At 47.0% G+C, this 14,065-nt stretch overlaps 1 protein-coding gene across 3 annotated transcripts in view; it reads right to left on the bottom strand.

The window, feature by feature from the left end:
• Nucleotides 1–2,097: 2,097 nt before the first annotated feature.
• PFKM (phosphofructokinase, muscle) overlaps nt 2,098–14,065 on the bottom strand; it is a 31,606-nt gene continuing 19,638 nt past the window's right edge. For all 3 annotated transcript variants that reach the window (XM_077838520.1, XM_077838522.1, XM_077838521.1), the window contains 7 exons: nt 13,664–13,816; nt 10,923–11,087; nt 9,528–9,589; nt 8,540–8,651; nt 7,762–7,861; nt 3,348–3,453; nt 2,098–2,353 (listed from right to left, as the gene is read on the bottom strand). In XM_077838520.1, the coding sequence (XP_077694646.1) occupies nt 2,206–2,353; nt 3,348–3,453; nt 7,762–7,861; nt 8,540–8,651; nt 9,528–9,589; nt 10,923–11,087; nt 13,664–13,816 (846 nt within the window). In that variant the 3' untranslated portion in view covers nt 2,098–2,205. The remainder of the gene's footprint in view (nt 2,354–3,347; nt 3,454–7,761; nt 7,862–8,539; nt 8,652–9,527; nt 9,590–10,922; nt 11,088–13,663; nt 13,817–14,065) is intronic.

The raw sequence follows: 14,065 nt of genomic DNA, 5'->3' as shown, positions 1-14,065 counted from the left end.
AGAAGAGCCATGAGGGCCATCAGCTTAGCTAGTGCCAGGAGAAGCCAACCTCCTCAGAGCTGGTTCAAAAAAAGGTAAGTGTGTTTTTGGGAAAATCTTTTTTGGGGAGAGGAACCCCAATTTGTTTTTTGGTGGGAAATATTCCCCTTGTCTTCAAAACAAAACAACTCCCCTCCAGAAAAAGATGCCAGAGTTTTTTCCTCACTTTATTTTTATTTTCTCTTTTCTAAAAAAACAGAACCTAGTTCAAAATGAAAAAAAAAATTCAAAATTTTGTTTTGAAATTCTTGTAAAAATTGAGCAGGGGGAGAAACTTTTCTGCCGTAGGGTCACCTCTTTTCTGTTTTTTTAACAAAATAAAAGGCTTCCACTGTCTCTCCTCTTCAGCCTGAATTTCCCTCCGCCGGCCCCTCCAGAGACCAGGATCCTCTTCCTGGAGGAGGGGTCGTTTAGCGCAGCTCTTGGCATTTGTCCAAGTATCTGACCCGTTAGCACCTCTGCTGCAGTGAAGGTATTAGCGGCAGTGCTCATGTGAGCCTCCACCGCCCTGTGCGGGTGACAAAGCTGGTAGACCTGGTATCTGTAACGTTCTTTGGCTCTGGCCTCAGCTCCTGCGAACTACCAGGTGCTGGGTGTTGTGATACGGAATTGTCATCCTGGAGGGGGAGCTCATGGTTGGGGGGACATTATAGGCTAGGGGATGAGGACTCAGGCCCGGTCTCCATTAGACACTTTTGCCAGCATAGCAATGTTGGTTAGGGGAATGACTCTCTCTTGCCGATATAGAAAGGTCACCAAAAGACCTAACGTAGATGCAGTGATACCAGCTTAAAAGTGTTTTTGCTGGCATAGGTTATTTCACTCGAGGAGCTGGTATAAGCTATCCCAGCACCAGCCCTTTATTGCCAGTATGAGATGCATCTGCACTAGGAAGGTTTGCCAGGACAGCTCTACAGGTAATCCTTTACTAGTGTAGATTAGGCTTCTGGAGAGCTGGGTTCTATTCCTGGCTCTGCCACTGGGTGACCTAGTCGACCCTGTGCCGCTTGTTTCCCCAGCAAGGGGGCTAATCCTTTGCTGCTGCAGAAGGGTGTTGAGGATAAATTCCACTAGAGAATGTGAGGTGCTCAGATCCAGAGCTATGTGAAGCGTCCAGCTAGCTGGACGTGAACAGATAGTGTGTTCGAACGGTGGCATTCATAGTGCATTGATCGGTTAAGTATTGGGGCATGAGTTTGATTGAAGTAGCTTGCTAGAAAAGCAGGATGCTGAAGTAGAATCTCACCCAGACCCTGCGTGCATACTCCAGTAGCAAGCCCATATCTCCTCCATGGCTATGCTGCTGCTTTAGTAAGGCGATCTCGGGTAGGCCTACATGTGCTGCAATCACACCTCTGACTGATTGCCGTGTAGACAGACCCTTATAAGCTCTTCGGGGAAGGGACTGTCTTTTTGTTGTTAGAAAAGGAGTACTTGTGGCACCTTAGAGACTAACTGTTTCTGTATTCCTTTTCTTTTTGCGGATACAGAGTAACACGTCTGCTACTCTGAAACCTGTCTTTTTTGTTGTGTGTTTGTACAGCACCGAACACCGTGAGGCCTGATCCGTGACTGGGGCTCCTAGGTGCCACCATAATATAAATTAGTAACAGGATTCAGACAGGTTGATGCAGGCAACTCCCTGGTCAAACAATTCCTGTTCATTCAAGCGTCTGGAGAAGATAAAACCAAAGTAATTCTACTCATAGTGTTTATTCTCATTTCGCTGGCACTTCCTGCCATAACAAGAGCCAGTTCAGAAACATGGAGGGTTTCTTCTAAAACCGTGACATAAATTAGACTCTAACGTTTTAAAATGGTTAACTTGGATGTACAAGAAGCCTGACCGATTCATCCATTTAAACTACCCCGTGGAAGCTAAATCAGCCCCAGAAAGTGCATTTCAAAACTCTTTTTTAACCAGTAAATTAGGCAGTTTTATATACCAGGATATTGCATTGCCATCCTGGGAGTTGTGTGTCTTGTTTTCATACGCACACGTGACTGACTGCAGCCCCAACTACTGTATAAATGCTAGACTGCTGCATGCTGAGCTGGGGACGTGAGCTAAAACAGGAAGAACTTTATTTCAGAGGTCCCTGATGCCAAAAGCTATTTTTAGAGGCAGATCTGCTTTTGTTCCAGCTGGGTTGCCTCTCCAGTGATTTAGATGTTGGCTTCAGCAGGCATCCCCTTGCGCGTGATGTGTTCCAAGTGGGCTTTCTCGGAGGTATCCAAGTCGGTCTTGTATTTGGCCAGAATCTTTAAGATTGGACGAAGTTTTAGCCACCACTGTTGTTTGGGGAGGCGGTGCCTGTTGGGGAAAAAGAAATGTATATTGTAAAACCCACTCCCGAACATGGGACACACGTTAGGCATATTGCTTAATGCATTACTGGAAGGTGCTCAGAAACTCTGATGATGAGCATGGTAGGGGAACCTATAGAGAAAAGAAAATAATTGTGATCAGCAGCGACTTTTTAATCCACACCTCTGGATCACACAGGCATATGCGTGATGCTGCTCATTCGTGAGCTAATATACTTAGAAAAGACTTGGAGTTACCAGGAAGGTCAAAGCAATGATCCCCACCCAGGGGCTGGATGAGCTACTGCTCCCAACAGGAAATAACTCTGGGAGCAGGCAGGGAAGTGTTGATTTTATTAATAGATTTCAAGGTCAGATGGGACATTCTGATCAGCTTGACCTCCCACAGGTGTAGAACCTCCCCCAGTGATTCCTGCTGTGAGCTTGTCGCTTCTGGTTGAGCTAGAGCATCACTTTTAGGAAGATACCTAGTCCTGGATTTTAAAGACTCCACATGAGAAAGGATCTGCTGTGTCCCTTGGGAAGCTGTTCCCATTGCTTACTCTGGTTTAAGGCACACATTTTTATTTCCAACCATGTGATTTTTATCTAGCTTCAACTTCCAGGTCCTGGGTCTTGTTACTCCTTTATCTGCTGGATTCAAAAGCCCTTCTTCATGCTGATCATGGTCTTTATGGTACAACTGCTCTGAACCCTCACACTGTCTTCTCCTGTTGGTTTCTTAAATGAGTTGAGCCGTGGGACTTCCACCACTTCTTTTGGGATACTATTCTGTTCGCTGAGAGATCTTCCCAGTTGGAAGACATACCTGATGTTCAGCTTGTGATATACCTGTGTCTTAATTAGAGACCAGCCCTCTACAACCTCCCTCCTTGCTTCCTAACCCTTTCAAATATTGTTTTCATATCCTCCCTTACTCATCAATTCGTCACCAGTGCGGTAAATGGACAGGAAAGGGGAAGAATGTTTGGAAAACCTACTCAAAATCGGTCTGTTCTTCGAGTTCGGCGAGTGGCTGGAAGACAAGATTCCGTCTGCGCATGCCCAAGAGGCAGGCTGAATCTGCGGTGTTGGCAAAGATACGACCTGCAAGGAATTGGAGTGAAACCATCTTAGTACTTCAGTACCCAGCCCTCCAGCTCATCTGCTGCAGCTCACTGATTGTGTGCCCAAGTTCATTTGCAGAGGAGGCAAAAACCTGGACAAGGAGGCAGAGAACAAAGCAAGGCAGCCTGAGGCCACCCTCAAATGTGACAGTGAGGCCTCTTGCTGAATGCTATGGGATTGCATGGTCCCCTGAGCCATTTCATTCTGCCGAGAAATGCAATATAGGGAGATATCTTGTTTGAAGGCTAGTTGGTCCGTCTCTGCCTTCAACCAGTTCTGTTATGACTGGTGTATGGAGTACATGCTGTCAAGCTTAGATAAGTCTTAAGTGTAATTTTTCCCATATCCTCACACTGTACTTCAGAAGAGAATTATATGTACCAAACAAATTGTCCAATAAAAAAGTCACTGTCTGTGGGAGGAAAAAAAAAACCAAAACCAGGTTCCACCCTGCCCACTGATTGCATGGGGCGAATATCCCTGCGGATTTTGAAATCTGTATGTTCCTGGAGACTGACGCTAGGTGAATTCAAAGTAAGTGAAAAGCACAACTGGATGCAAGGATCCTTCCTCCTCAAACACATTTGGTTAACTTAGCAGCCACAGCATTTCATTTCTAACCATCACCTCCTCATGCGCTAAGCAGCCTGCTTCTCCATGTCCCGTAATAATGCCTAGCTCTTTTCATCAATAGATCCCACAGTATTCTTGCCAGCAAGTTAAAGAAGTATGGGCTGGATGAATGCACTATAAGGTGGGTAGAAAGTTGGCTAGATTGTCGGGCTCAACGGGTAGTGATCAATGGCTCCATGGCTAGTTGGCAGCCGGTGTCAAGTGGAGTGCCCCAAGGGTCGGTCCTGGGGCCGGTTTTGTTCAATATCTTCATAAATGATCTGGAGGATGGTGTGGATTGCACTCTCAGCAAGTTTGCGGATGACACTAAACTGGGAGGAGTGGTAGATACGCTGGAGGGCAGGGATAGGATACAGAGGGACCTAGACAAATTGGAGGATTGGGCCAAAAGAAATCTGATGAGGTTCAATAAGGATAAGTGCAGGGTCCTGCACTTAGGACGGAAGAACCCAATGCACCGCTACAGACTAGGGACCGAATGGCTAGGCAGCAGTTCAGCGGAAAAGGACCTACGGGTGACAGTGGACGAGAAGCTGGATATGAGTCAGCAGTGTGCCCCTGTTGCCAAGAAGGCCAATGGCATTTTGGGATGTATAAGTAGGGGCATAGCGAGCAGATGGAGGGACTTGATCATCCCCCTCTATTCGACATTGGTGAGGCCTCATCTGGAGTACTGTGTCCAGTTTTGGGCCCCACACTACAAGAAGGATGTGGATAAATTGGAGAGAGTCCAGCGAAGGGCAACAAAAATGATTAGGGGACTGGAACACATGACTTATGAGGAGAGGCTGAGGGAACTGGGATTGTTTAGTCTGCAGAAGAGAAGAATGAGGGAGGATTTGATAGCTGCTTTCAACTACCTGAGAGGTGGTTCCAGAGAGGATGGTTCTAGACTATTCTCAGTGGTAGAAGAGGACAGGACAAGGAGTAATGGTCTCAAGTTGCAGTGGGGGAGGTTTAGGTTGGATATTAGGAAAAACTTTTTCACTAGGAGGGTGGTGAAACACTGGAATGCGTTACCTAGGGAGGTGGTAGAATCTCCTTCCTTAGACGTTTTTAAGGTCAGGCTTGACAAAGCCCTGGCTGGGATGATTTAATTGGGGATTGGTCCTGCTTTGAGCAGGGGGTTGGACTAGATGACCTCCTGAGGTCCCTTCCAACCCTGATATTCTATGATTCTATGATTTCAAAGTGCTTTACAAAGGTCAGTTTCCTTATCCCCATTATACAGATGGGGAAACTGAAGCACAGCGAGGGGATGTGACTTGCTCCAGGTCACCCAACAGGCGCCCATGTTTCCGGAGTCCACCCAGTGCTCTAGCCTCTAGGCCACACAGTTTTGCTACCGTAAGCCTCATCCCAGCCTCTGTTAGTTTTTGAACGGCCAAATTCTCTTCTCCCCCAAACGTACCCTAGGTGTCTGTGGCTCAGGCTCTTGCGGTTCCTGGGGCCAGCGCTGGTCCTAGCCCTTATACCCCCATCTGTTTTTTATTTTTCCCCCATCAGAAATGAGGAGCTGCCTCCCCACCCAGCTGCTCTCCCACAGCCTGAAACATCCTCCTTAACTCTGAAAAGCCAGGTCCTAAATGCGCTGCGTTAGGGTTACCGCCTTTGTGAAAATGCACTGAGAACTTAGTTCTCAACATCCGCCACTAGGTGGCGGCAGTGCCTTCACCCACTATGCTGTAAATGCAACACTCACCCACCTTGTCTCTCTACTCTCCTGGGACCCACACAGCTACACCAACACTGCAGGGTCCCACAAAGCAGCTGGCAGAGAAGCAACAGCCCCAGCGTGGATTGCCAAGTGCTTTGAAAGCATTGGTTTTAACCATGATTTAAATCAGCAGGCAGGAACCTCTGATTTAATAATCCATTTTAATCTTATTTTGCATTTGTACTTAGTTATTTTCCTTTAAAAAAACTGATTCTCATTAGTTAATAACCACTACATGTTGGTTTGCAACTAAATACAGCCTTTTCACTCCATCTGATGCTTCTTTTTGCTAACCAGGAAGCTGTAGTGTCTATTAGCTTAACATACATTTATTCAGATGCTTAATTTTTCCTTTTTTCTTACTCTTAGAAAACGGTGAATGACACATTTATTTACTACATTAATTTTTTACTCAAGCTACCTTAAATGTGCTGAATACATAAGAAAAAAATAAGTTTATCAAAACCAACTGATTTATTAAACAAAGGAAGCATTGACTGTAGTTGGTGAATTGGATTGACTGTTTTCTGGTCACTATGGCCCAGATCCACAGAGAGTTATGTGCCTAAACGCCAGCCAGAGGTGCTAAGTCCCTTTTTTGGCATCATTGCAATACATAAAACTCAGAACCCGTAGGCCCTTATACTCACTCAGACCTAAGTTGTAAGGGTAAAAGCTACCTTGGTGCTTATGTTTCTGCCTCTGGGCATGCACGCTGCTGCCTCCCTCTAGGAATCCAGATGCCCATCTCCCACCTAGGTCCCAGAGTGATTCACAAACTGGGGGAAGATCAGTGAAAGGCCACCTGCTGGATCAGGTCTCGTTCAACACCCTGGTGGAGAGGGTAATGCCCACTCTTAGCCCAGTGATTAGAGCACTTGCCTGGTATGTGAGAAGGGAAATCCCTCAAATCCTACCTCTCCAGAGAGTGCTCTAGCCACTGAGCTATGCAATAGTCTGGTGGGGGGCTTCCTTAACCTCTCCCACTGAAGCTGTTCCACTCTGGATAAATAATGGAGCAATTGGAGCCGGGGGACTGGACGCTGGGTCTCCGTTCTCCCAGGTGGATGCCCTAATCGCTGGCCTACAGAGTCACTCTCAGTCATCGGGCCAGAGAGAGAGAGTGGCTCTGTCGGCCAGCGGTCAGGGCATCAGGTGGGTGATGGGCGACCCATCTTCCATTGACCTCATTCCAGCAACCTCACACTGCCTACACTGGGGGTTAGGTCGACTTAACTATGTCTCTTGAGGGGTGGATTTTTCATACCCGAGAGATCGCTCTGCCGATACAACTTTTCAGTGTATATGGTGTTGCAACCCTGAGTCCCTTCATAGATCCTCATGTCCTTCAAGATTTTAGAGCCAGTAGATCTCATCCTCTCACAGCTCCTTTAGATGGAAAGAGGGAAAACAAACTTTCCTGCTTTTTTCAACTCCCATTCGGTTCCTCAGCTTCAGACGAACTAATCATGGAGCTGAACTAGTTGAATAAACCGAAATGAAGAAAACAGCCTCTCTGCACTCGCAGCAGAGGCCGTGGCTGTTAAAAGCTGGTTTAGCATGTCCACAAAGTCTAGTTCCAGGTGCTAAGCCAGTGCTTTCTCCCCGCTCAGCGGTTTGATTTTCTTTAAAACTTCGACAGCAATCAGGTACTGTTTGAATATTTTTTATTTAATTTAAATGATTTTAAAAGATTATAGTAAGTTTAGGCCTTACGTAGGTTGTTAAATTTGAAATTAATTTTAAAGAAAAATGGATTTAATTTCAAAACCAAATCCCATTTAAATACAAATTTGATTTTTTAAAATTGATTTTTATCCACCCTGAATGTAGCTATAAAAGCACGTGACATGTGCACCCAACTACTGCACAGAAAGCTAGGTGGATGGCTCTGCCTGGGCCATGGGGGTCTCTTCCTACCGTGACGTGTAACCTACCATGCCTGGAGTATTCCTTGATTTTTCCAGTGAGCCATGCCACAGACTTTGCACCCATCTTTGTTCCAAAGTTCCTGTCGAAGGGAGTCGGCGTCCCACCCTGCCATTCGCAGCGAGAGAGTCAGTTTGGTTTCAGGCATGAAGAGTCATGACAACAGGGTGAACTCGCTGCCTTTCAATGGGATACCTGGCGCATCACCGGCCCAGAAGGCAGAATTAATCGTACAAGGGCTGTTGCTTCCGGACACTGTACCAACCCCAAATTCTAGCACCTGTGATCAACACCAAGACCCCCAGCACTTGGCTCAGCAAGGCAATTTCCATCTAGTACCGTTCTCTCCCAGCAGAGGATTTTGGAGCCCAGAAGAGCTGCTATTGGCTCTTTAAGATGGTGTTGCCAGAAGCCAATCCAACTGCTCCTTTCCAGAGGTTTGGGTCATTTGGACAAAGCAATAGGGCAGAGGAAAGATGGTACTGAACTGGGAGGAGCTTTGCTGTCTAGAGGAGAGCATCCTCTGTTATTTAGCATATTATAATGGCACTGACTGAGATCAGGGCTCCATTGGGCCGAGTGGTACCGAGATAGGCCCTGGCACAAAGAGCTCAGTCTAAGCAGCCAAAGGGTGGGAGGGGAAACAGAGGCATCAAGAGGGAAAGGGACTTGGACAAGGTCACTCACCAGCTGAGTGGCAAAGCTAGGACCAGAACTAAGGTCTCCTGAGTCCTCGTCTAGTGCCCCATCCACTAGGCCACGCTACCTCACCAGCTTACTGTGTACCTGCTGCATGTGTCCCAGCACGTTTTTCCTGCTCTCGAAGATGCCTTTCCCTTCCTCTGAATACAGGTTGAAGATGAAGTCGGTAGTGTAGTTTTCGTTGCACTTCTCATTCCTGTGAGGTGCAAACACGAAAGCCCAAGTGAATGAGGGGTGGACATGACAGATGGAGATAGAATACTCAAATAAGTGGCTTTTAGGCATTGGGTGATGGGGGAAAAACTGGGGCAGGAAGGAGATTCATGAAGAGAGAAATATAGATTGGTGAGGCAGAGCTGAATGACAGCTCAGGGTCAGCCCTTTAGAAATGTGCTGGGCCTGTATTGCCTATGGTTTTCATTTGTGAGTATGGTTGGATGGTTTTTTTTTACCGTTACACCAGGGAGATGAGCAAATCTTTCCCCTAGACAGATCTGGAGAACATTCCCAAAGATCCAAAATGACTCAGGTTCCTAAATCCCATTGAAAGTCAATGGGATCTGTGTTTCTAAAGCCCCAGATCCTCAGAAGTATTTAGGTGCCTAATTCCTACTGAACTCAATGGGCACCTAAATACCTTTGCTGAGCTGGGCCTAAGTGACTTAGGTGCTTTTGAAAATGTTGCCTTATAGCTGACTGTATTTTACGAATCCCAAGGTCCCTTGGTGGTCTTTGCACCAGGATTCTGATTGCTCTCCAGACCCTCAGAGCACCTTTGTTAATAAAGGCTGTGGAATGTATATCCCACGTAAGGGGCATCTAGCATAATATGGATTATCTAATGCTGTTCATGGAAAAGGGCTTTAAGAGAGGGAAAGTCTCATCCCCAGGGTACAGCTGAGGAACCTGCTAGACAAAGAAGGCAAGTGACTTGCCTTAGGACAGCCAGCAGGGCTGTGGCAAAGCCAGGAACAGAACCCAGGTCTCCTAAGTCCTGGTCCAGCGCTTCAGCCACTGGCCCCCGCTACAGCCTGTGACTGTCCCCACCCTGACTTGTTCTGATGCTGGTTACCTCAACACCAGGCCTCTCTTCACTGTGGTCTTCATTTTCTCACACAGATGCTCGACGTTAACCTGTTAACGTAGAAAAGAGCAGGAGGCTTCTTAGATTCCTGTGAATTTTTTAAAGCAAATCCAGATATTTTAAAAGCAATTTTTAAAAGGAGTAAACGCAAATCCACATCTCGGGGAGCAGGAAAACCTCTCCCGTCAGTCGATAAAGCTCAGCTAAAGGGGAATGCCTATCAGATGAGAGCTAACTAGGCTGCTGAAATGCCCGTGTGATGTATACCTAGACTGCAGTAACTGAGGGTTCAGAACTGCCATTGATTTTAACGGGATGTTACGGCCAATGGCAAAACAGTGGTGTCTGCGTGCACCCTTGGAGGAGTAGATGCCCCTAACCCCAGCGCTGATCTCAGTCTAGTTACTAGGCTCCATGCAGGAGTCGCTGGGTGAGATCCTTCAGCCGGTGGGGTGCAGGAGGTCAGAGCAGATGATCAGAATGGCCCCCTCAGGCCTTAAAGTCTATGGGCCAGCTTCTCATTCGCACTGTTACTGATTATGATTTGTATTCTGGCATGGACCAGGACCCCATTGTGCTAGGCGCTGTATGGACACAGGCCAAAAAGCCAGTCCAGGCTCCAAAGTGCTCACAGGCTCCAGTTCCTTTGTGTTGCCAGAGCCGTGGAAAAGGGCATTGGTGTAAATAAGAACCAGGCCCTACAAAAGCCGGAATAACTCCACTGCAGCCCAGGGCCTTGCTCTGGATTTAGACTAGGGTCACTGAGAGCAGCATTTGCTCCCTTGCCTGACACGAGCCTTTCCTGCAGGAAGTGGGACAAGTCCGTCCACACAGACCTGCGTGGATTCCCCAGGGATCCCGGTCCACTGAGACCCTCCGATTAGTTTGCATCTCTGCCCTCTAGGATACAGGCCAACAGCTGAATTAAGCAGGCACTGCTCCATTGACTTTGGTGGACTTGCACTTGTTTCTGCCAGGGGTGAACTTGGCCTTGATGTCTGTGGAATGCCATGCCCCGGGGTGGCTCGTCAGCAGGAGGAAACAAACCTGGGGCTTCTGGATCATGAGACTCCATGGGCTGAGCTAAAAAGTCCATCGCTCTTAGCCAAGTCTGTAGCAGGCTCCTCAACCTGTATGGGGAGCTATCCCAGCCACCGCTCGAGGGAGAGCACACACTGAAGGGGCATGGGTCAGACCTCGGGCCTGTTGGTTCCCAGTACTACAGCCACTGTGCTTTCTAGGTACATGCTTCTGCACAGCTGTAGCTCCATGCCTGTCCAGTGGAAGGTGCTTGGACTCCAGGTGAAGAAGTCGATGCACAGTGTACTTGTGCTGTGCTTGAGCACAGAGGAACAGATGAGTTGTTTATAGGTAGAGACTCACCTGTAAGTCGCGGATGGTGAAGGGATCTTCATAAATATAAGCTGCGTCCGCTCCTGAAGCCAAGCCTGCCATGGTGGCCAGATAGCCGCAGTACCCTCCCATGGTCTCGATGATGAACACCCGCCTCTTGGTGCCGGCTGCAGATTGTTTGATACGGTCACAGGTCTGGGGAGGGAATAGTAACAAGATTTACTTAGAGCCGCTTAATAAAGGCGATCAAGGCTGGGGTGATGTGAATTAGGGTTAAAGAACTACTCTGGGGGTGTGGGGATGGGGCATGTCTGTGAAACACCCAGTGAAATCTTTCATCGGAAGCGAGGTAGAGAGACTTTCCCACTCATCCCAGACCAGGAAGGCTCCTGGAGGGGAAGGACTCTCACTTTAACAGCAGCGAGGCTGAAGTGTAGTTCTCTCTTAACTGCAGAATTCCACAATGCCTCAGATTCAGTGGGATCTTGTTCTGCCGTGGTGACTTTGAGAAGCTGGGCCAAGCAGGCAGTGGTAGCAGATAACAGGGCCCCTGGGGTGGGGGTGTCACGCTGAATATTAGGGGTGGATTGGCACCTTGCAATCCAGCCTGAGTTATAGTGGTGGCGTGTGGCTGCAGTGCCCCAGGGACAGGGCAGGAAGCGAACTGAGACGGAGGGTAGCAGTTCGATCACTGCTTCACCATCTCTCCATGAGAGGGGAGTTAGCTGCCAACCCTTTTCCTGTCATAGCTTACGTCTTCCTCCATGGGCACAGCTGCATTGACTGGCACATTGTGAGAGAGGGGCACTGCTTTGGCTCCAGCCACTCCCCACCCCTGCCCACCCGTCTGCAAAGCAAGGGGATTAGCAGCCCAAAGGCCACTCTCTTCTTTGCACAGTGTCTGGCAATCATGGTATCCCATGCAGGGGAAGTGGGCTCCTCATGAGCATACAACAAGGCTCATAACTGAGGCCTTAGAAAGATGCAGTTGTTATGGATCAACTCATGTTCATTTTATATTTTACAGTGGCACTGAAAACGCTTTTTATAGAACACCACAGACAATGCTCGGAATTTTGACTGTAATCTAGCCTGGAGCTGGGCAGTAGATCAATCTAATGGATTCAGCCCTCAGAAGAGAAATATACAAATCAGGTCATTGCTAGAGTTTGTGTGGGCAGGGAGGGACTGAGGAGGAGAGAAAGGGAGAAACTTTTGAGGTTTTTTTCATGTTCAGTTGGAAATTTTGAGAAATTTTGTAAACTTGAAATTTCAATAAATAAATAAATTCAGCCTCCTCTATAATTTCCTCAATGTTTTTTCCTGATTTCCCCTCCCTGAGATTTTTAAGGCCGGAAGGAATCTTTGTGATCATCTAGTCTGACCTCCTGCATAAAACAGGCCAGAAAACCTCACCCAATAATTCCTGCATCAAGCCCATAACTTCTGCTTGACTTATAGCATACTTGAAGGGGATATCTCACAAATGGGAGATGGAATTCCCAGCTCGGGTAGAAGTACATGCATTAGTTTGGCTCGAGATCCTAGGTATGTATTCGGCCAGCTAACCTGAACTGCCGCCCATGCGGCTGCAACCAACTGCTCTTTGACTGCGCTAGCTTGACTGAAGTATCACACCCCCAATTGCTGTGTAGATGTACTCAAAGACTTCCAGGGATGGAGAATTCCCCCATTTCCATTGGTAGGGAGAACAATCGAGATGGTCGGGGTCAGAATTCAAAACATTCCACCCTGCTCTGGTAACTAGAATGGCACTAAAACCATTGATCAACTCTTGAATGAAATAAGACAGGTGTCTCCAAAAGATAAATATTTTTTTCCTATGAAATTTCATTTAGTTAAGGTTGCTTTAATAAAAAATTTAAAAATAACCAAGGGTATTGCCTTAATACCTGGGAAGTATACAGCCAAGGAATTGTGAAGTAATTTCCTTTCTACATAAAGAAATATTTCAATCTTTTTCAGCAATTCTATCTTTCGTTTTTACCTCATTACACTCTTCCTTTACTGACACTAACTAATATCTTTCAATATATTTTCAACCTTTTCTATGGACTTATTGCTGATCTTTATATAACAAAGACAGTAAACTAATTCCTTTTGACAATTAGTAAGAACATAACATAAGCGGCACCACCCCGCTTAGCCCATCCCCCGGTCGAGTTTTAGTCAGGGGTGTATAGTAAAGGCATGGACAGGTCACGGGCCGTGAATTTTTGTTTACTGCCTGTGACCTGTTGTTGACTTTTACTAAAAATACCCGTGACTAAAACATAGCCTTATTTATCGTGATAGATTCAAGGAGCTCAAGCTCTTTAGCTCAACAAAGAGAAAGTTAAGGGGTGGCTTGATCACAGTCTGGTACCTAGATGGGGAACAAAAACTTGCAAATGGGCTCTTCAGTCTAGCAGACAAAGATCGAGCAAGATCCAGTGCCTGGAAGCTGAAGCTAGACAAAGTCAGAGTACAAATAGGCTCATATTTGTAAGTGTAATTAACCCCTGGAACAGTTTACCAAGGGTCATGGCGAATTCTCCATCACTGACAATTTTAAAATCAAGATTGGATGTTGTTTCTAAGAGATCTCTCTAGTTCAAACAGCAGGTACTTCAGGGAAGTTCTCTGGCCTGTGTTGTGCAATAAGTCAGACGAGATGATCACAATGGTCCCTTATGGCTTTTGACCCTACAAATCATACTACTAATGGACTGGAGGTTTCCATAGCAGGAAGAAGATTTCAAATGCTTTACCGTGGTAATAGTATTGAGGGCAGTGTCAGTTCCGATGCTGAAGTCAGAGCCAGGGACGTTGTTGGACACAGTGGCTGGAATAACACACACCGGGATGCAGAGTTCTTCGTATTTGCCACGGCCTTCCACGAGCTCTAAGCTCCCAGTGAAAGCCTACGGGATGCCGGGAAGAAAGGGAGAGCAGCACTGAAAAGCCCTGGGTTTGCTTCTGGCTGGGGCCACATTCTGCTCCAGGTGCAGGGAGGATAGTGACTGAGTTGAAAGCTTTTCCTAACACCCAGTAGTTTGGTAACATAATCCTGGCCCCGCTGAAGATGGGTGTTTTGCCATGGACTTCAATGGGGCCAGGATTTCCCTCGGTGCGGCATCTGGAAAATGGTCAGCGTGAAGATTAATCCTATC

Source organism: Eretmochelys imbricata, chromosome 20, assembly GCF_965152235.1.
Source record: "Eretmochelys imbricata isolate rEreImb1 chromosome 20, rEreImb1.hap1, whole genome shotgun sequence".
NCBI lineage: Eukaryota > Metazoa > Chordata > Testudines > Cheloniidae > Eretmochelys > Eretmochelys imbricata.
This window is presented reverse-complemented; position numbering and strand designations above follow the sequence as displayed.